The sequence below is a fragment of the Diorhabda sublineata genome, chromosome 9 (genome assembly GCF_026230105.1).
Source record: "Diorhabda sublineata isolate icDioSubl1.1 chromosome 9, icDioSubl1.1, whole genome shotgun sequence".
Classification (NCBI taxonomy): domain Eukaryota; kingdom Metazoa; phylum Arthropoda; class Insecta; order Coleoptera; family Chrysomelidae; genus Diorhabda; species Diorhabda sublineata.
In genome coordinates, this window is record NC_079482.1 from 8,540,721 (window position 1) to 8,565,110 (window position 24,390).

General features: G+C 31.8%; 1 protein-coding gene across 1 annotated transcript in view; it reads left to right on the forward strand.

Annotated features, from left to right (window-relative positions):
• Positions 1–3,350: 3,350 nt before the first annotated feature.
• Positions 3,351–24,390, forward strand: part of LOC130448996 (uncharacterized) — an 83,637-nt gene continuing 62,597 nt past the window's right edge. Inside the window, exon 1 of the mRNA XM_056786629.1 lies at positions 3,351–3,537. Within this exon, the coding sequence (XP_056642607.1) occupies positions 3,351–3,537 (187 nt within the window). The remainder of the gene's footprint in view (positions 3,538–24,390) is intronic.

The following is a 24,390-nucleotide window of genomic DNA, read 5'->3' on the forward strand; positions in this document are numbered from 1 at the left end:
TTCTGAGGTATTTATATATGATTATTTATTATTATATGAATTGTGGCATTATAATGATGATGACTTCTCTAAGGAAGCGATATTTGCGTAATCGTCGTGTCGAGTAGAACTAATAATATAGAACAAAGTATTTTTACAATTAACATAAGTAATTATTATCTTGTGAAAAAAATCGCCATGTGTGATACCAGTCTGTAGGTCTAAGGTAAAATACTAGGGGGACCCAGTAATTAACTTATTACGTGAATTACGTGCAAATGTGAAATTTTGTTCTCTACTCGGTGAAAATCCTACTGAAATTATTTTAATTTTGAGAATAGCCGACAAAGATGACGTTATTGGAAAAACTCGAACGTGCGATTGGTTTTCGCGATTTGACAACGGCGACATTTTGATTGATGATAAACATCAAATGTCAAAAAAATTCGGAATATTATACTCACAGATCGTCGAGTATGGTTTTTCTGTGAGCTCTGTTAAAAGAATTTTACCGAAAGATTTGGAAATAATGAGGGTTGCTGCGATGTTTGTTGCTCGATCTCTGATTAACATCCTGAAAGATGATCGAGTTGAAATATATCGTACTTGAAGCGAAAGTCAATGGAAAATGTGCATAAAATGTTCACGCAATGTTTCTCCTTCGGCTAGGAGCGTCTATCCATCACCACATAGCCATCTCTGATCACAAAACCACGTTGTTTTGTGAAAAATTTTCAATTAATAATAATTCCACTCATTTTTAAATCCTTTCTTAAAGGATTTCTATTAATTCTATGTAATAAAACATCTTGAAGTAAACGAAACTAGTATTCAGTCTGTAATTAATTCCGTACACAATTCGTTTTGAAGATACATTAGGAGGGACAAATTCGACTGAAACAAATAATATAAAGTGAGCTCATGATTCCAACAATAAGCTATCAAATATATGGTGGCCCAAAAAAAATTATTCCTTATTGCGTGATCGCAGAAGCGCGGGAGGTATGTCGATCGGAAGATACGGAGCGGACAGTGCCTTATGCTTGCCTGAGTTTTACGTAGAATATTAGCAATGTTTGTCACGTAAATGGTGCGCTTAATTAATTGGAAAATGGATCGAAAAGTTTGAACACTGGATAACTGGATGAAACAGTCGAATGCGGAGACAATGTAACTTGGTCTATTCGTGAAGAGCCTATTCAGAAGAGTGTTGTTGCTTTAAACGTGCATAGATCATAATTAATCGACATATTACACAGATATTTGGAGCTGCACCTTACAAAATCCAGTTGGTGCAAGAATTGATTTTTCACTATGCTGGTCAAAGACTACTTCTTCGTAAACCAGATGATTGAGCACTTTCTAACATTTACCAACATCTTGTTCATCTTAATAGACACGTCAATATTTAAAAATTGCCGCTATTAAGTGCAACCAATGCAAAAGAAAAAAATCAGAAGCTCCTACATTTGCCTAAAGTGAAAGTTGTCAGCGCGAGGAATTTTTCCAGGACGGGTATCAGCAGGTCGGAGCAGCTTCACACACGTCCTCTGCCACGAGGTCGTGAAATTTTTCCATGCAAATTGATTTCCAGGAAAGGTGACTTACGCCGGACTCCACATAGTCCTGATTTAACAGCTACGAACTTTTTTCTGAGGAGTTACGTCAAATATAAAGTTCACACTAACGAACCGAGTTCCTTGAAACCATTAAAAGAAAATAACCGTCACAAAACATCAGCCATCACGGAGAATACCTTCCCAAGCAATGAATTTCAATATGTAACTAACATTTTTTCAATAGACACTTTATTTTTCTTAAAATTGCTTTTTTTTAGATGTGAACTTTCTTTTGAGACAGCTTGTACATTGTACCGCGTTTCAATTAATGTCAACTGCAACTTTTCTGCACTGTGCTTGTCATAGCAAAAAAACTCAATGCTAAGAATTCCACATATAAACTGTATCTACAAGTGTATATATAATTGTACTATGTCATATATATGTTTTTTCCACCTAATCTATTAATATTTATATGATTTATGCTAGTATGTTACTTGCTTTGAGAAAAAATGAATATATAAATAATTTGCTTTGCAACCTCAATTACAACCTTAATTTTTTTATTTAGTGTATCACAACACAACAACAACAAATGTTACATCAATGAAAACGTGATAAATAATTGAATAAAGAATTGAAATATAACTATAAGCATATATCAAATTTGATATAATGATTTTATTTGTTGTATTAAGTGTTAAAAGATAATATTCATAATACTTCAAGGACATATCTCAACAGTGTATACTACTTCAGGCACCCAACAATGATGACGCCGGTGGTCGTAGTTTTGTGATATTTTGCAAAATTTATGTAATTGCCATGTTTTATAAAACGAATCATGCTTTCTTATAACATCATAATTTTTCCCAAATGGTTTGATCAATCATATAAATTGCGAAAATTGCAATAAGGAAAATTCTCATTGGTGGACTGACGATCAAACAACACAATCAGAAAATGTATGGGCGGGAATAATTAATGACACAATTATTTTCCTCATTTTTTTGAGTTTTTGAGCTAATGTTTTCCTGGAGGGTGGATTGATGGCCGAGGACAAAACATCTGATATCTCCAGATATCACACCTCCTTAATCATCAAGTGCTAGAAGAATATGTTGGACGATTTACTTATTATTAAGAGACCGATGGATAGCATTTGGAGCATTTAATTTAGTAGAGAAATATCATGCTAATATTGTATTTTGTTTATAGTAAAATGATTCTCTGAGTGAATTAAATTTTATTGCACCTTTATAAGCATTAGTCAGTTAAGTATGATGCTCGTGCATTGCGATTTGTGCATCTAAATTATATAATCTACATAATTCAGATTTCACCATATCTTTTGAAAAAGGTAAATTTCTGCTAAACCATCTTCTGTTGCTTCATACTTTTGATTGTTGCAAATATAAAATTGCTGTTTATATTTTAATTCCGAAAAAATTAGAGATTACGTAGCTGTAACTTAACTGATGACATCATGATTTCCACACACCATTTAAAAATCGGCAAACAAAATAATGCACCTATTCCAGATTTTGATCTAAAATAAATGTACTCTATAATTCAGCACACTGTATGTTGAGGAAAGTAGCTAAACAAAAACTTCATGATTCTTTAAGTTCAATCATATCATGAAGACTGAAAAATATAGTAGAATCCGGAATAGGGGAATATCAAAAAGGTTTTAGGCATATAAAACAAGTGATCGAAAAAAGCTATGAGCATAACATTAATATGCAAATGCTATTCATCGACTTCAAACAAGCATTCGACAATCTGAAAAAGAGGACGATTATAAAGGACATGGAAAAACTACAAGTACCCCAAAAATTGATACGATTGGTGAAAATGACTATGCTAAATTCTAGGGCAAGGGTAATAACAGAGAATGGACCAGATGAGGAATTTGAAATAAATGCTGGAGTAAGGCAGGGTGACGGACTCTCAGCGGTATTGTTTAACATTGCAGATGAAGGCATAACAAGAGAATGTAATATCGATAGAAGTATCAATAATAAATCTATACAAATAATAGTATATGCTGATGATTTGACGCTAATAGCAAGAGACCGAAAGAGTCTAGATAACAAATTAGAAAAAATTTTGAGAGAGGCGGGGAAAAAGAGGATTAAAAATAAATCAGAAAAAAACAGTGTATATGGAAATTGAAAGAAAGAAGGAATTTCGCAAACAAGAAACAGTGAATATAAATGACCAACCTCGAAGTAGTCGACATCTTTAAGTACAACGATAAGCAATAAAAATGACACAGAAAACGAGACAAAATGAAAAATTAGGAAAATTCATGGACCAGTGAAAGTAAAAGGAAATAATGACTATAAAAGACTTATGAACTATGAAATTAAGAATATATTAGAAAATGAGGATATAGTAAATACAATTACAGCAAAAAGAGTTCAATATTGAAAATCTGGGAGTACGTGCTTGGAACAAACAGATGCAGGACAGAGAAAAATGGAGAACAATAGTCGAAGCTGCAAAATATATGATTAGCTGTAATTAAATGGGGTAAAATGACTGACCACCCCCAAAAACACAGGGTCAAAAGAGCTCAATTCGAGCGGCTACAATTCTCAATGTAGAAAGGTATAGAGCAATAAAATGGAGAATTCCGTACAGTTCGGCTCAATATCGGTGTCGCCCATAGGTGTAGGTCTTGAAATATTTCGTAGGGATTACTTAGGTAGTAGATTATACAGTTACGTGATGCAAATTTCTTCAGAAAACAAAATTGAAAAACTGAATGAAAACTTGAAAATACACTATTAAATTAAATGGCACTGCTTTGTAAATGAAGGAATTAGGTAATAAATACAATCTTATATAATAGAATTTGATAGACCTGACAAGAAATTGGAAACAGATAACTAATTTCTAGTGGTCGCAAAAATATATTGTCTTAGTTTAATACTATATATATGGAATCTAATCTAGTTAAAGGCTTCAAAAACAAAATATCTGAATAAGATTGAAACAATTTTTAAAAAGTATACTACATTTCTAAAATTATTAACAAGATAATATTCAGTCCAGAGCTCCGTCATGTAATTGACTCTGCATCTTGTAATGTCCATCCCCTTACCGGGTAATTACATTGTGAATACATATATCACAACTTCTTAATCAAATTTTCAACCTAATACAGTGGATTCATTTGTTTATAGAATGTTACCATATATAGAATAGCAGAAATAGAAAATGTATTTGAACTAAATAGCTTACGCATTGCTATACTTTGAAGAACAAATATTGAAAAAATCATTTACTTGAAATTTTTTGCATAAATAATGAACCAAAGTGTTTGAATAAACGTTCTGGTGTTTCCAATATGCTTAAGCAGAAATCAAATGGATCTTTAAAGGGTTAGTTTTGTGATTTGTGTTTGCTAGTTAGTTAGTCAGTGGTTCACACATATAAAATTATTTTGATAATTGCTAATGTCTCCAAATTTTATTTCCGTAATATTCTTTTATACACAAATATAAGTGTTTGTTAGTCTTTATTCACTTGTTTTAAATAATTATTTCTAGTAATCCGTTTCATACCTAGCTATAGTCTATTTCAGAAAGGTATAGAGCAATAAAATGGGGAATTCCATCCAGTTAGGCTCAATTTCGGTGTCGACCATAGGTGTAGGTCTTGAAATATTGTTACGGTATGTCTTCAACGTATACAGTAAAAATGATGATATATGAATATCCTTTCTCACTTGACGCTAGTTATATAACCCATTATATAAATAACATAAATATTCATGAATCTACTTGCAATGATTTTTTTCCCTCTACTCATTCCACTTTATCAATACATTGAACTGTATCTGGACAAAATTTGACAAATAATTTACGCGACCCAATCATTACACTACCCCACTCCAGATACTAACAAAATTTTCAATTCAAACAAGACAGTTCATCTCTCGGGCTTTGGTTTCAACAATAGCAGTAATGGCTTTCAAGAGCATCATATTCGCAAATCAAAATCCCGCTTAATCCGATTTCCAGAGAAATCTCCGTGTTTTTTCTCCCTAATTTGAATTTGTGGTTATGTAACGTGATAATGCACCTAGACAAATCTGATGAGAGCTAAAAGGATTTTCGGCTTTTATTAGCTATTAAGTTAAAAACAAACTAGAAACAACGTTCATTTAGAATATGAAGTAGCAAAGTGAAAATTGTTGAGCTGACCACTTTTTATATGATTATATGCAAAAAAAAGTTGTTTGGCACTATAAGCTGAATATCTAATAGTAGAGAATATACTTTGGGGTAAATGATAAACAATTTTTTGCATCCATTTCTACAAAAAGAGAATTGAAGAATTGTGCCACAATCAATATTCTCTCAGAATCTTGCAATCGCTGATCAAATTATTGACTTGAATCGGAACCTATTCTTCGCTATTGTGGGAGTTATGTGGAGGATTTACTTTATCAAACATCTCCTTCAAAATTATGGAATAGTGAGACACAAATTGTAATATATCAGTATCTTTCTGATACTGGGCAGTAGCTCCAACCTAGCTGTATCAACTATATCGATTGCTTCGTCAAGTTGTAAGGAAAAATAACTACAATGATCCATGTCAAGTTCAAGCTAACAAGTTTCATTAGACCTTAAAGCTTCAACTTTTCGTATCAGAAAGCTGAAGAAATTTAATAGTAGATACAATTCAGCTTTTTTGTCAACTAACTATCTTTGTATGATTGGGATATAGAATTGGAAACGTGGAATTATGCCTCGGTGCCTGGCTTGTTCTTGCCTAGTGTCTTGAAGAGAGTTGAGATTTTAACCGCACCATCTTTTCTTTCCTGGGTTCTGAAATTAACAGATAATTTTCTTTTAATTCCACTGTGAATGGACCTAAAGAATAATATCACTACAAATATACTAAAATTTCTTTGATTTTAACTGGAGTGTAGATAGGTTCAAGTGGATTTGGAATACATCCGATGTTTTATTGAATGTCTCGAATGAAGTAAGAGGTCGATAACAAATTAATTACTTCAAAAACTCGATTGCTATAATAAATAAATCAGAAGTGCCACAATACGCGATTAAAGGAATAATCAAAATGTTCGAAGAAAAACGTGCCGAATGACATGTTACAACACCACACAGAAAAATTGAAAATAATTTTTAAAATAAGCCTTAAATAATAATGAATGATCAATTTTTTCACAACAAATTATTGTTTTTAACTTATATTAAAAATTATTTTCAACTTTTTAGTTTGACGTGCTTTAAAAGCATGGTATTTGGTTACTTTAAAATATATTTATTTAACTGATACTGATATAACGGCTTCGCTGCTTATAAACCTACATCTCGTCGAAACTTGTAACGAGCAAAACGGTGTAGTTGATAAGGTTGTCAAAGTGCTTCTTTTCCAACATGAATCCTCTGCCGAACGAAAATACAAATAAACAACATCACAAACAAATAAATAGACCCACATTCGGTTGAAGCCAAACCGAGCGTAGCCGGAGTTACCCAAAATTAACTTACGAGTTAATAGTAGCTCTCGTACGACTGTTTGGCAACCAGTTTGGGGCTCTTGGTCATAATAGTTTACAAAATCAGTACAGAAGATGAGGGTCAAACTTCAAATAATTTTTGGAAATTGCGGAAGTCTGTTACTGAAATATATATTTTCCCGAATATAATTTCATTAAAAGTGTCCCAGATATATTGAAATGACATGTCACGATGGAGTTAAGTCATCTTGATCATTTGTTTAGGTAACGATACCCAAAGGATAGTTTTTATCGATCTGTGTCATATTGAAATTATTCGTCTTCGTTTTTCAATTTTTGTAAAACGTTGGTGATAGCACTTGACTCGATTACTTCAAACTGTTTGCACCTGCAGCAAAGACATTGAGTAGTGTAATTTTCATTTTGATATGATGAAAAAAGAAAAAAGGGCTTCTCATAGTAATGACTCAACAAAGTTTATTTACACTGTCTGTTCGAAATTGAAAGACATTTACATAAAATTTCTCAGTCATTAGCCGTGCGAATTTGGATATGGCAACATTATATAAAGCTTAATCTACTTTGATTTGCATTTAATTGAATGATGTTAGTAAACGAGTAACTGATGAGAATACTAGAGATTTAATTGAGAAAATTATGTGTATATGTATACTGTGTCTCCTGATAAGTTAAAATATTGTATGAAAATCAAAAATTCTCGATTCAAATGTTCATTTTTTAGAGTTCAACTAAGTTTGATTGAAGACAGTTTTTTCACATAATTCAAATTTTGAAAACCTAGGTATTTGAGAATTTTTCATATAACCTATTTTTTCCACAGTGAAGTGCCTTTATGTAGCAAATAAAAGAAGAGTTTATCAAACCAAACTTCAAAATCATTGGTCAACTTTAATTTTTTTAAAGTCTGTTTCACAAAGCAAAAACTGGTATTTATAACGAAGAATATATTATTCTCTTAAAATTAACTGTCAAACACTACTTTATTAGAATTAAAATTAATTAGAATCAATTAGAGCAGCAGGCAATTTCTAAAGATATTTCTTTCTTTTTAGTAAAGGAGGAATCATGTTCAATGATTAAAATATTATATATCAAGATCAATTAGAAATAACTTATTAATAGTTTTGTGTCCTGTATTTTCTAGACAGTGTTATAATCTTTCATATCATTCTCAATATTTCAAAAGTCATCTGCCTGAAGCTCTCTACACGCAACTTTTGTCGTTTTTTTCAAATGTTTCAGACGCCCCCCGTAAGAAGAAATCTAATAGCGTTAAATCAGGTGATCGTGGTGGCTATCCTCTTCTACCAATCTATTTTCCAATAAATCTGTCATCAGACCTTTGCTAATCTGGTAAAATTGACCTCTTTTTTGAGAATTTAAGGGGTTTAAATATTTAATGTAATTAAGTTGATAAAATCAGCCCATAAACGGTTTTCCTCAAAAAAGGTTGTATATTTTTTATATTAAATAATCGCCGATCCGTATTGCCCGTTTTGTAGGATAGACAATGAAATCACGATACTCTTCTAAAATTATCAACCTTTTATCATCTCTCGGAATGGCCTCGTGGAAAACCGAAAACCAGCGACGCCCGATGAGTCTCCAATTCTGCATGGCCTATGGCGAAAGCAACCAAGAGGACTACAAAGGTATTTTTGAACCAAGCAGTTGGAACCCACAAGATTTCATTTTTTAGTAACTACCATGTTTCACATGAGCGTCAGAAGTGAAATCTGGTAAATAGATGAATGAATATGCAACAACAAACCTTCAGCAGAATGAAGGTGGAAACCATCAGGGAGTACGACTTATGAAATCTCAATCTGGACTAGCGTCTCCAGAACCCAGCATTCGGAGTATATCGAGAGTGACGGGTACCTTCCGTATGTTTAAAAAAAAATTACTTTTGGAATGCAGCTCATAGTATTTTTCGCTAGGAAAAATATAATGACTCCTTACACACAAGTACGTCAATTTGCCTTCTTTCGACGAAAAATGTGGCGAGATGCCACGTATAGTCCTAAACCACAGAACCACAGTGCCTTTATAACTGGAAATTGAATAAATGAATGAGTTATCAGAAACTATAAACTGTTCTTACCGATAAATCTATATATTTATAACTAATATAACTAATGAAAAAAGAATTCAGTATATCCTCTGCTTTAGGATCTCACGATTATGAGGATAAAGATAAACTTCTTGTATATTAATTCATAATTTATAAAGTATTAGTAAATCTTATTGTTCGAACGAATATCTTATTTAAAAATAATTATGAAATAATGAGAAGCACGTTTTATTTCGACGTTAACATTGATTAACTAAAGTATTGATATAATTGTGAACATGATACTTATAATAATTTATAACCAGGAAATGAAGTGGTCGATGATCACGAATGGCAATTTGTGGTATAACCAGATCTGCATGCAGTTAACCTTACATTACTTTTAAGTCAACATTTTAGTGAAAATCATGTTAAAAAATTCGATATCTACTAGGAAAATAAACAACAACGCAATTGTTACATTGATTCCAGACTTCTTTTCCTTACCAATAACACTGATCTTTATGTCAGTTTTTTGTGGTGTCTCGTAACTATCATTCCAAATAGTTTGGGAGATAAAAGAGAAATTCATCACATTATCCAATTAATGAATAATATTAAGTCATAAAATTTTTTGTTAAGAATTTCTGAGTGATTCAATAAAAATCAACTATACTATTTTCCAAATCTATGACCAATTAGTGAAGTACATTGATGCTTTTTGGAAATATTGGAATAAATAATTGTAATATTCTATCCCTGCGAAGTATAACTGACTAGTAAATGAAATACCATCTGTACCAGTTGCCCACAATCGACAATTACAACGTAGATTCTTCAATTACAAATACAGAATTTCTCGCTACTGTAAACAAATCAGCTATTTTTGTATTAGCCGGAATAATATTGAGCATAATATAAGACCATAATTCTGGAATTTCACAAGAAACTGCAGCTCAAAGTCATAATTTTGATTGATACTATTTCTGAAACTACAGAAATTGATAGAGAATTTGTATGAATATTTTCACATGATAATTTTTATAAGCAAAAAGTATGTGAAGCTTTGTTTTATTTTGAATTTCTCTGAAAATAACCCAAACTTATTGTAAAGGGTGATAAAATATAACCGATCGTTTTTTATTCATGATCTTAAACCAAATCGAATGAGCAAATCAAATTGTTTTTCGATAATCATGGGATTGTAACCATTTACTAAGTTTGCGAAGAATAAAGCATTAATCAACAAGAAAAAACTTTTCGAGCAATAAAAAAACAAGTCATGGGTACTCCAATATTCTACATAAATGATTAATGTACTAAATTCCAACGTAGCCAGGACAAAATTCGAGAATATCGTCTGAAAACAACAATGGTTTCCTTGAACTAATAAACTTGTGATATACTGAGAGATTGAAATATCAAAATTGATGTCTAGATCATTTGAACGATCGTAAAAAAATTGGATCCCGCAGTATTTAACCAACTAGTGCTTCGCAGTGCTCAGAAAGCTTCTCAAAATACAGCAAAGGCTTTGTAAAATATCTGGACAGAAGACATCTAAAAAACTTATGCATTTGATCCAAACCGTCATCAACAACGAGGATGGTTCCAGATGAGCCTGACTCAACAATGAAAACACAAAATTTTGGAAAAAATACATTTTTCCATGTAATCTCCTTCTATCTCCACACATCTCCACCGAGGCATTTTTCCAAGTCTGGGAATAGAAAATAATCCGAGGGGGCTGAATCCGGTGAATGGGGTGCATGAGGTAGCAATTCAATATTTAATTCACTAATTTTGGCCATTACAATAACGGACCTGTGAGCTGGTGCATTGTCTTGATGGAACATCACTGTCTTCTTAGCCAAATGCCTCCGTTGTTGCTTGATTTCTTCGTTAAAACATTACAATAAGTTCGTATAACTCTCGTCGTTCTTCCTTTTTCTAGATAGTCTATGAAAATTATACCACGCGCATCCTAAGCAACCGACGCCGTGACTTTGCCTTCAAATGGAACAATCTTTGCCTTCTTTGGAACCGTTTCTCCTTTTTCAGTCCATTGTTTTAATTGTTCTTTTCTTTAGGACGTGAAGTATTTTTGTGAAATATTGCCAAACATCTTCATGACGCTGTTTTGTTCCCATTGTGAGAAAACACGGTACCCATCTTTCACAACACAGCTTTCTCATGTCCAAATTTGTCTGCTAGCTCGCACACTTTCAGTCTACGATCATCCAGTACCGCTTTGTGGATTTCTGAAGTTATCACCTAGTTTGGTCGATCACTGCGATGCCGATCTTCGCAGATCGTACGGCCAGCTTTTATATTGGTTGAGCTAACGCCTATCCAATTTTTTCCATGTTCACAAATTCACTGTTAATGGCTGTACTTTCCAATTCAGTGGTATTTTTCGAGCAACTACTGCCGTCTCTAGGTCAGAACAGATACTTCTGGGTCCATCATCGTATGTGAGTATTTTAGGTCGTTAAATACAACAATTCGGAAAACGTCAGAAAATATACAAATCATTCATTTCACAATAATGCAAACTTTTAAACAAAAAACTGATCAATCAACGAGAATATTGAGTTGATTGGCCATTCACCATGCGGCATTTGTTTTTTCTTTGTTAGACCTCTGGTATATACGATCAAATTTAAGCCGACCTGATAAAAAATCAACACGTCACTTACAATATATGGTCTTCAAATCATGAAGTGGATTTTTGAATTCTGAAAAGAAGAAAAAATAACAGTCAGTCAAATCTAGTGCAGACGGTAGGTAAATGAAGACCCTATTTTCATGTTTGGGTAAAAATCAGATAAAATTATCTGTTCTCCACCGGACCTTTACGACGACTTTCTCCTCGTAGACGCCACAAAACGTAATACTCCATATTGAACGTACAGCTCCTGGAACGAATTCATGGTGACCCAGACCATGCTAATAATCAGAAAATGATGAATGTCACCTTGATTTTAGACCGACATGAATTTTTGGTTTCGGTTCATTTTTAGAGCGCCATTCACTTGTTTGTTAGGTAGTTTCAATAAATCCACGTCTCGTTACCAGTAATAATACGATTAATCAATATAGCTTCGTTGTTAAACATCTGCTTTGCGACCTTTACTCGACGTTGTTTTTGCAAAAGAATAAGGTCTTTTGGTACAAGTCTAGCATTGACATGCTTTATACCAAAAACATCAACGAAATTGTATTCAGTCGATCCATAAAATATTGAGAGTCGCTGCTATTTCTCGACGCTTTTGGAATACCAACTCCTCGACTTTTTTTATGTTATCTTGGTTCACAGACATGGATCAGCGACTCGCATGAAACAGGACTTTAACTAAAATACGTTTAGTTATAAAGTAGGCGACCAAAAACACATTTGCGACCTTTTTAACAATTTCATAATCATTAAACAGCTGACAGACACTAATTGAGAGATGGCTCTCAAACTTCACTTGAATATCTACAAATTATTTACCAATTTATAAAAAAATGTTACTGATTCGATAGACCATCTATGCCATCTTCATTTCCATTTTACGGAAGTGTTTTATTTAAACCTTAAACAGCGTTAGATCATAATAAACAGTTATTATATTGCGTTTATTCGTAACATAAAAACTCCAAATTTGTGCTATAAAAAAACAGATTTCGGTATTCATCAGTCCATCATTCTCATTATATAAATAGCATTGAACTCAAATGAGTATACACATTATAATTGAGAAGCACTGCTACTATAATTAGAGATAATAAAAAAGAAGCAGATGCCATTAATTTATCTATAGAAGTTCATTAATTGTTTCAAGTACAAGTTAATTGTTGTATACACTATGTAATTAGAATCCGAAAAAGTAGCCGGCAAATCTGTTGAACTAGTCATAAATTCAATGTCCTTTTTAATAAATAGCCTCATGAATATCAATTATCGGTGCTAGATATTTGATATTCACAATTTCAAGTTAAAAGATTGATAGGCGAGTTTAAAAGATAGAAAAATAACAGATTTTCAACAGAAATTATTTATTAATAATATGTTGTAGGTTTTACAGAAAAACGTAAATTATTCATTGGATGAAAAATAATTACTTAATAACAGATTCTAATTGACACTTTGCCGTATATTCCAAGAATATGAGTCAAATATATAGAGGTAAAAATAAGTTTTTGTTTTTTATGGTAGAATTTTTTCTAGAAGTAAGTATCCCATCAATAGGTGTACAGTTGAATCCTAAAATTGTCAAAGTGACTCATATTGTAGAGCGATTTTATATGCCAATCAAATTTAGACGTTTACGCCATAAACCAATTTGATTTCAATAGTTGCTGAATATTTCAAAGAGATTCAGTGTTTGCTGATAAAGTAGTAACTGAGTCTTAACTAAAACTGTTTAATTTTTTTTATTATTTTTTGGTATAACTTATTTATTTGTTTCTTATTTACTTCCCAAACCGATTTTACGTAAAGTTTAGATTACACAGGGTGTTTCTAAATTCGAAAAAATTCAGGAGGTGATTGCTCGACTAGAATTAAGATGGGTCTTCCCATAACAAAATTTCCGCAGCCCACCCCTTTCCGAAATATCATCCTTAAAAGTTGCTGACTAAAATTGAGTTTTTTTCAAATTTTCATACACTCGCAAAGCACTAACCACGATTATTTTTTCAATATTTCTGTAACATGTGAAAGGTCAAATTAACCTTACTTCATTCCATATCAAAATAAACTGAAATCCTTGTTTTGTTCGAAAATATTTTGTATTGTCAAATTTTATTCCCAAAATAGGTGCAGAGAAAAAAAAATAAAAATCATAAATTATAATTTTTTTAATAAATTTAGTAGACCACAATGAATATGTGTAATATAATTAGATTCAAGATAAATTCTGGGAATGTAACACGAAAGTTGAAAAAATACCCTTAGTTAGAGTACACGGAAATTAAAGAATTCCAAGTTTCTAGAAATACTGAGATTTTAGAAAAAAAATCTTTTAAGGGTGATATTTTAGAAAGTAGTGGGCTGCAAATTTAAATCTTTTTTCATACGAGCATTCCCAATTTTGTCGCATGAATTTAGAAATTTTACGTGCTTATCATTGTTTCAATGTTTTCGTTAATCTTCTATGTAGTTAGAAGTACGAATTGCAATAATTTGGTGACAAATGATAAATATAACCGAAGATTTAAATAGTGATTCTGATATCGAATAGAAACGTGTCAATTTGGCACCCGAAGGAAAAACCATGATCAGAAATGTGTTTAGAGGACTTCGAACCGCACAAAAAAATATGCATGTTAATGAGGTAATGACAGTTTGTAGTATTTTGACAAAAAAAATTGAAAAAGGGATGAAACAATCGTTATTAATACTTCGAACGCTGAAACTAAACTAAGAAAATAAATTAGGCCGATACAACAAAACAGGACAGTTATGACGCATGAGTTTTTTATTACAGAAATCTCCCCAAATTATCGTGTTTTATCACATATTTTGGATGAGATGAACTTGCTCTATTGACTAAGTTTCAATAACATAACTACATCCTTTTATTTAATATTGTAATATTAACATTGCAATTAGAACTGTTGATTATGCAGATTTCAGTCAAAGTTGACGAATTTCGGAAAGCATCTTGACATATATTGTTGCTACTTGAAGATGGTACTAGTCCAGAGTGCCGTATATCGCTATTTGAAGATGTTGCAGCTGATGCAAGAAGAAACTCTTCCCAGAAATTGGAAACAGGAAGAATGCTGCTATTCTAATTTCCAATGAATTTCTTGATGTACCCATCAGCGATCGTTGAGAACCTCTATCCTCCGTGTCATTTGATCGTCGTCAGATCAGCTACTGAATTCGTAAGTAAAGAAGTTGACGATCTTCGAAAGGATTAACCATAGGATAGGATAATTTTGAATAATGCATTTCCTACTTCATCTAACTTCAAATTGCATAGCTCCTCACGGCGACATGCACCAAATACACCAACAATTATTGCCACTTTATCATCAAATAATCTGTATCTGGAGCTTCAATTAATAATTTATCCATTTGTTCTTTTGTGAGAGTTTTTGATATATTCGAACAGTACCTCACGTTTTGAAAGTAATCTGTGATACTTGTTGATGTCCACATTTTTCTTAATAAGCAAACTAGCTTTAATCATAGAAGGGTTCGACTACATTGGTGAAGGTTTCCAAACTATCGATTGTTTCTTGAAAAATGCCAAAAATATAGCTTCACACAAATTTTCTTCCACTTTCTTCGATTTACACCATTGCATAAATTTACTGTATGCAATATAATATTGCTGTTTCGATTTCTGAGGCAACAGAACCAATGTCACTCTGCTCGCTGCATGTTCGATGTCCAACGGAACAGCAGTGTCGGATTCGGCGTCGAACTCGTCACACACAGTCAGTTTCAGTTTCAATTTGTTCAGTATTCGTCCTTGTTGTTACAGTACAATGAAAATTATTAATAAAAACACACCAAATGTATTTTACAAATTTAAATAAAGTAATACTTAAAGCAATATCGAATCAAATTCAATTGATTAATTTCAGTAAATTATAACTGAATATCTCACATCAATGACTCCTAAATAATAATCCACTTAACTAAGTAGATTTTAATAAAAGTCAAAATTTTTTGTTCTCTTTGTAACAACTCGATATGTTCGTTTCTCAACAATCTGCACTCATAAAATAAAATCTTACTTTTAACACTTGCAACATAGATAACCGATGTATTAACATCACTGCTACTCCAATACTTTGGTTTCTTGAATGTTACCTGTGACGACAAATAATATAATTCTAAAGTAAATGTGAGGGTTGTCCGAAAAGTATTTTTAGAAGATTATAAACAAATATAAATCACAACTCTCTCTTATCCCATTGAAAAGAAAAATGATTACAAAATATTTTCTTTACCCCTCGTATTTTTCAAGAAAGTGAATCTTAATTGATATGTGTTGACTAGACACAAGTTAAGTTAGGAAACTAACTGTTGATACCAGAATACTAAGTGAGTTATTTCCATGTTCGAAACTTTGTGAATTAATTAAATAGTGTTGTGCATAATTACTAAGAGAAGTAAATTAGCATTACAGATTTTAAGTTTTAAGGAAGTCGAAATCGTTAACTAACGAAAGTCAATTTTCAATCTTATCCTTGACACGAGTATTTTCTTCTTAATAAAAAGTGAAATTGGTGGGAATCTAGTGAATTTCATTCATATAGTGCGAAAATAAAAGATGAGGTGTCAAAAAAAATTGTTCACTTCCGTATCCTTCCTTCACGTTCGACCCAAATTTGTTCTCAAATTGTTAACAATATGTTATTAATGTTAATATTATTCCTCAGTTACATCATATTTCCAAATACAATGTCAACTGAGGAAAGAAATTAACAAGAACTATACCTATATATACCTAAGGCTAAGCTAAGTATGTTTTTATGATTGTTTTCTATGATTTACCTATATATAATTGAAAACTATTCTTGATACTCATAATTATGATAACAATGCAAATTTAGGAAATTAAGTTGAAATTTCTGGAACCGTGATATTCATACTGACTACACTGTCTGACGCGCGTTTCGTCTTCAGAGACTGGAGTGCTGGTGTGTGGTGTTGCAAACAGTGTGTTCAGTATAATTTTGTAGATTAGGGGTTCTATCTTCTCTCTTCATATATTCCATATTATGTTAAACATATTCATTCTCACGGAACCAAACATCATTATCGCTAAGTGCTTTTCCCTATTTGAGATTATTTCTCAAACTATTTACCAAGGTCTATATGTGTTCGTTGTTTTTGTATTCCGTGTTTGCTACATTAGCTATACCAACTCTATTCCTATATGTAAAATCTCTTAAAGATCGTGATGCAAAAATGTTTTGCCTTTAATTTTGAAATTTATAATATATTATTTGAACAAGCCAATAGCAACGTCTTCTAGAAGTCCAAAAATCAATACTAAATTTTATTGAAATTGTTATAACCAAATTTATATGTACTCGTATTTTTGGGATAATGACAAGCTATACATCTCTTTTGCAAACTATAGAAATATATTTTTGTATTTTCAGTATCAGTATTTCTCTTAGCCCCTTTTTTATATTTGAATTTATATTTCATATAATTATGTTTTTCCTTATTGTTACTGTTGCTCCAAAATTTATATCAACTTCGTCGGGCCAAAAAAGTTGTCAAAACATGATGAAAAACTTGAACCAGTATATTTCTTATCAAAAATATAAGGAAAATTTTGCCATAACGCATTCTTCAAGACCTCTACTTTCATGGTCTTTTCTTAATAAATTCATTCATTTACAGTTCGTGTTTTCACCATCATGTTCAGGAGGGATTAAGTTTACATAAAAAGAATTTGAGAGCCATCCATGTCCAAATTTGCAAATACATGGCCAAAAGGTTTTCACCGACACAACGTACAAAAACGGTTCATCATTCACGTATATCATACTAAAATCAAATAAAATGGAGACAGACATTCACAACAAACTTGACCTTGAACCTGGATAAAGTCTAAATACAATAAATGATTTGTATTTATGTATCAATAGCTTCTAGCCTTCGTTCCGGAAACATCTCTTGGCATACTGTGAGTAAAAATGGATTCAAAACGAAAACTGAAACATTTTCCATCATATTCAAAAATGAAGTTGGATCATTGAAGAAGCAAGAATCAGGAGAAAATCTTATATGTGAAAGAAATAAAAATATCAGTGTAAGCGAACCCATACTTAAGGAAAAAGCTGGAGAGTTTGTTAAGTCACTAAAAGTCCTAATTTCACAGCTAGTAATGGTTGGGTGATAAATTTCAAAAAACGACATGATTTGGCCTTCAAAAAAGTTTGCGGTGAAATTGCAAGCGTAAGCAACGAAGTACAGAATGGAAAAGTCAATTGGAGAGTTTATTGAATGGATACAACACTAATGATGTTTTAACGCTAACGAAACGGGACTCCTCTTACTAATAAAACATTAACATTCGTCACATGCAATGATCAAGTAGCTACAGGGGGAACGTCAACAGAAGAAGAAATGAATACCGTTATTCATGGTGCTGAGAGCGATGATATAAACGAAGATCAACCTACGATTGTAGCTATCGGCTAACCAAGGAAAGCTGTAAAAAACTCTTTACGACCTTTTGTAGAGCAATACATTAATACAGAAGATGAAGTTTTCTCTTCTTTATTCAAAATTGAAAATCAAATTCATTTAGAAAGTATGAATATTTCGAAATAAAACAAGTATCGTTTTTTTATGAAGAATAAAATAAACTTCAATTAAATTACCGTCAAATGTGATATAAAGTACTATGTACTCGTACATTCTAAGATTTCAAAGTTTCATTTGCATTTAACATAGCTCGTATATCTTTATAAATCCTAAACAAAGCTTATAATCGAAACTCAGTAAGGAAAAAATAAACCAATAAAAACTTTTTAACTTAAAGTCTTAGTAAATCAAGACCTCTAAAATTGGAATTATTTAACGTTTCCCTTGGTCCTTATCTTATCGAGGTTCAACTGTATTATCTTATCGAGGTTCAACTGTATTAATATATGAATTAACTAATACAACGAAAGTTATTTACCAATAATAGTTCGAAGAGATTACTTTGTTTTACATTTACGTTAGTAATTCACAGCATCTAGAAACACGTGTTCGCGCTTGCGACTCGTGCGGGAATAAGAATACGATAAAGCAAGTACGTCCTTCTAGACAATCTAGACGGACGTACTTTAGTTTAGGGATCATTAACGACCCCTTGGGCATTAATGGGCTAAAAGCGAATGCTGATTTGTAGAATTCATGTAGAAAGGATATTACCCTGGTATATAGATTTTATTAAACCACTTAACGTGGAAATTTCTGATCTAGTTACTTTTTAACACTAAACTTCGCTCAAATCTATCACAGCCAAATTAATATGTTAATCTCTAAATCGTGTAGATAGTTGTGTTGGTATTAAAAAATAGTCTAAACCTTCAACTTTTTAGAGGTTACGAATTAATTAATCAAATATTCAAATCTTTTGTTATGTGCTCGTCAATTTTAAATAACATTCAAAAGACGTGATGTCATTCCTTTATATTCTTGATTTAACTACTCAGACGACAAATTAATGGATCATTAATCTATCGCATATTTAGGGATATGATAAACGATTTATTTCTTATAAGAACTGGTTCATAAGAAGCTTTCAATATTTGATCTAATAATATTGAAACTAGTTCAAGGCAGAATGAATAAGTTACCATAGAATTTTAGAAAAGGAAAAGCATTAGATTCATCGTGATCACAACTTGACGCTATTACAGCAAATTTTGCTCTAGGCTCAAAACAATTGCCTTTGTATTGTTTACGTGCCATTTCATTCAGTCGATTATAGCGCATTCAGCATTCTGGGCAAGACTTCTATGGGGCTAGCTAACGAAAAAAAGATGTGTTAAAGTCACCATTTATTTAAATATAAAAATATCAACATCTGTTTTAAAAAAATGAAATTCGTATTTTCTAACCTTCCTGTAGCCTGTATCTTATGAAAGTTATCAAAGTCGATGTTTCTCATCAATTTCATTTTTGATTGACAAGCCGCAACGTACTTTTCAAAGAAAAATAGCTTGAAGGGCAAAACAGATATAACACAGCACAAAATATAATAATAATCTGCTAGTACAGGAACCCAAAGATTTGTTGGTAATTGTTAATTGTATTATTATGAAATATGTATTGGTAGAAATTGATGTTATTGATTCTAATATTGTTTCTTTCTACCACCCCATTTGTAGTGTAAAGCTGTTAGATATAAGTGAACATTACTAAAAAGTGATATTATATCTAAACCTAAGGAAACCAAATTTGTGATAATACCATGTCCTTAAAAGTTTCATTAATTGTAAGAATTGTAAAAGAGTCTTTGACATAATAAGCATTGTTATAGTTATGAGATTTTGTCAAAATTTCAGTGAACCAAAGAGTAAGATGTTCAATTCATACTACAATTGACTAACTGATAATGTTTTGGTAAACAAAATAATTTAGTAGATTTTTAAACTTATCATTGGAAAAATGTTTCTTCACATAAGCAATCATTACGGTCACAGTCACTAATATTCGCAATAATTTCCATACTTCTTGATATAGTTTTTGGGAACATCAACCGTCGACAACTATTTCTGATTTAGATCAATTGGAAACTAAATAACATGAATAATCATCAATAACAAAAAGGCTCCTAGACATCACTAAACTGCTTATTACAGTGTAAAACCTTATGTTTATCAATAAATAGAAGCTATTTGTAAGGTGAGTGCCGCGATTGCTTGATACTGATCAAAAGCTTCAAACGAACGTTCAAAAGAACTCCTAGTTAATTTTCCGTTAATATATAACAGTAAATGGAACTATTATTTGGGAAAGAAAAATCGTTTTTTAGCAAATAAGGTCAAGGCCACAGTGTTTAGGGATTTCAAAACTGTAATCTTTATTGATTATTTATAAAAGGAAAAAACGAACACTGGTCATCATTATACTAATTTGCTGAAACGTTTTTATGCCGAAATTGAACATTCTTTTAGGATAAAATAATTTTTCATATAGGGTGTTTCGAAATTTGATGAAAAAAATTTGGGAGTGAGGAGATGGCGTGACTATTTTCAATAGATAATTACAATTTATGATAATTTTCTTCAGTATATTTTTTTATGGAGAACGGTTTCCTTTGTATTTACAACGATCTAAAAATCCACATATCTCCTGAACCATAAATTTTATCGAGTCGAACAAAGACTACCTTTTTGTTAAAGAATCGATTGAAAAATTCATCTTTGTTATCTCTATATTGTACAGGTTGTCCCTGTTTTGTTAACCATCGGACATAAGCCGCCCCCGGCCTTCAGATAGTAGTGTAGAATTATGTATTCCGTTAAACACACTACAGGGACGTACATAATCATCTAGTAAAAATTCATAATATTCCGATGTATAATTTAGAAGTTTTTTCATGCCACAGCATTATTTTTATGTCATTTACTACTCCCAAATTTTTTGCATCAAGTCCCGTAACACACTGTATACTAAAACAATTTTCAATCTGTATTTCAAGTCCAGTGACTATCAATGGATTTATTTTTATATATTTTGGGAAAATTTATGACACTATTAGTATTAGTTAAACATAAACAACATTTCCTTAATAATATACCACGATCTATTCATGTCATAACCAATGAATCACCAGTCTATTATTAAAATGCAATTTTATTATTAGATCCTTTATCATATAATTATAAATTCAAAAATATGAGAGATAATACGAAGCTAACTTACATACCGCATTTTTCATGTATAATTTTCATTGAAATTTCACAACCATTCCTATAAAATTTCTTCAATAATTTGTTAGAGATATTTAATGAGATTAAAGGATTTGCCACTACTGTTTCTCAATTTGGACGAGGTTTTGACGTGAGAAGCTCTTAGCTTTTACTTCTATTGAGTTAATCACACCTAAGAAGTATCTCAAGGTCGTTTCTAATAATTCTCTCTATTTCTGGCTATTTTTATTATTCTCTACTCTTTCCATTCGTACCAAAAATGTCGACTTCTCCACTGTCTGGAAATTCACTGCCATTTAGTCAAATATAACATAACTAGTTTTTTGTCGCAGTTCCAATGTGCTTTCGTATATTTTTAAAATATTATCTTTTCTGTTTATTCCAATACTATACAAAGACTTTACAGGTAATCGATAAATTATGAATCTCCTTTTACTTCTTCGATTCACATTTCACGTTCTTTTATTAAATTAAATTAAATTTCACTACTTTACGACAACTTACCTAGAGAACATATATATTAATCAAGAGACAGCAACTGGGCCTAAAAATCATTAAACTATTTTAGTTAATAGGGCAAATATATTGAACTCAATTTCACAAATTTACAACGACTAATCTAGAGAACCGATACTAATAAAAAGAGAGCAGTTGTGCTTAAGACTCAGTAACCGGTGCTGGTTAATAGGCCAAAGATCCCAATCAACAATCAACAACAGCTACTATTATACAAAGTCCCCCTGAAACCCATCTGAAGCTATGGTATTCAACTATGGGGTACTGCATTCAACTTATACATAGAGGTTCTAGAAAGATTCCAGTCAAAAGTTGTCAGAATTCTTGTAAAAAATGCTTCGTGGTATGTACTTAACAACTTTCGCTTATGACCTTGAATGTATGTATGTATATATTGGGGTATCACATGCATTGCTAATCAAAGGATCTGTTGTGTCTCCCTTTCTTGCTGCAATACTGGGAAACCCAATGTGTATATCTGATGTGTGAATCCAGAAATCTTTGTCTCCTATTTCATACACTTCCAGGTGTAGTATAGTTCCATGGTATCTCATAGTTTGAGAAAATGTGGACAGAGGCTTCGTCCTCTGCGCAACAATATCTGCACGTAACATTATCTGCTAAGTCTAGTTTCTTCAGATGTACATTGAGGCAACAGTGAAGAAGAAGAAATATGCTCCTCACAGTCAAAATCACCCCAACGCATTGGTTCAATCTCTAATGAGACATAGCAAATATTGAGAAGGAATCTTCCGTGTTATCTGCCTAGCAGGCTTTAGTGGCATAGTATTGTGTATTTGTCCCTTAATCAAACTATATTATTTTCACTAGTGAATTGATACAAATTTTATATATTGCTAATGAAGAAGGGTTGTTGAAAAAATGTTTACTAGTTCAAAGTTCAAATCATATATTTAGATATTCTGTTGGGTTTTTGTCTGTATAAATCTAATATTACCATTGATGAAATTGGAATAACTGATTTATACCGTTTATTGTCAAATCAACATTTCCTTATTATTTTTAATTTTCTGTATGTACTTTCTATTGCTATCATTAGGTCTCTAGATGTTTTTGTTTTATACTATAAATTCTATCATCCTACAATTTTCATATTTCTTGTACTAATTGGTTCTGATTAAGTCCTAAAAGCTTCTTTTTGAGAAAATTCTTAACATACATCCATTATAAAAGATAATAAATCATCAGTGATAGCTTTAGAACATTTTCTCCGATCTAGAAATGGAATATCACGTTGCAATGATTAATCAACTCAACATGTTCGTTAGATGAAGAATATAGACAAAGATATCACCTTGATTGTCTTCAAATAGCTACAGCGACTTTAATTATACGGTATTTTTGGTTTCAGAGGTGGAGCTTTTAATCTTATGTCGAATTTTATCGTAAATTCGTAAATGATTTCCTGTCAATAATGATAAAAAATGATACTTATTACCTATACTATAATTTTCTAATACCTTCCATTGTGTTTTTCAGATGCTTACATTACCTTCGACCTAGCTTTTTATTAAATTTGTTTTGACATTCCATAAGGATGGATAGAGCAACGTTGACAAATTGTTGAAATAAAAATAGCGGTTCTGTTCAGCAAACTTATCGTACAATTGCAGCTGTTGCCACTGTACAAGGAAACTTTGAAAAAGGTTCAAATCTATCAAGTAGTCGCCGCCATACTCAATTACCCACTTTACGGAAGATTTTATGAAAAGTTCTCGACTTAGAAGCTGCAAAGTTACAGCTTGTACAGAAATTGAAGCCAAACACCTTCGTATGCGTCGCCAATTTGGCAATAGACTAAAACACATATATTAATATTGATGATGTCCATTTTTGGTTTAATGGATACGTAATTGAGAAAAACTTTTTGAACATCATTACATCCAAAAAAAAATTTTTGTTTGTACTTCATGGGTTCATCGGTTGCCGGAGTCAATGGTTCATATGTTTTTCAAAACGGTTGTGATCAAAATGCTATTGACAAAGATAAACGGTATAGGGAGATGATTGAAAAATTTTTGTACCTCAATTAGCTATTTATCTTGCTGACATGTAGTTTCAACAAGACAATCTACTTTTGATGAAAGAAATAATTTTTTATGGAAGTACGAATGATTAACCATTAAGAACGTGCGATTCAACCCAATTGGATTATTATTTTCTTTTGGGTTACATTCAAGTTCACATCGATAAACAAAAGACAATTCAACTTCTGAAAATCAACATTCATACGATCACGTGTTCAAGATTGCGCTTTGTACGCGTCAGCTTTGACGACCACATGACCAAAATCATATCAAAACAATAATGTCGTAAAATTTCACATCCAATAGAACCAT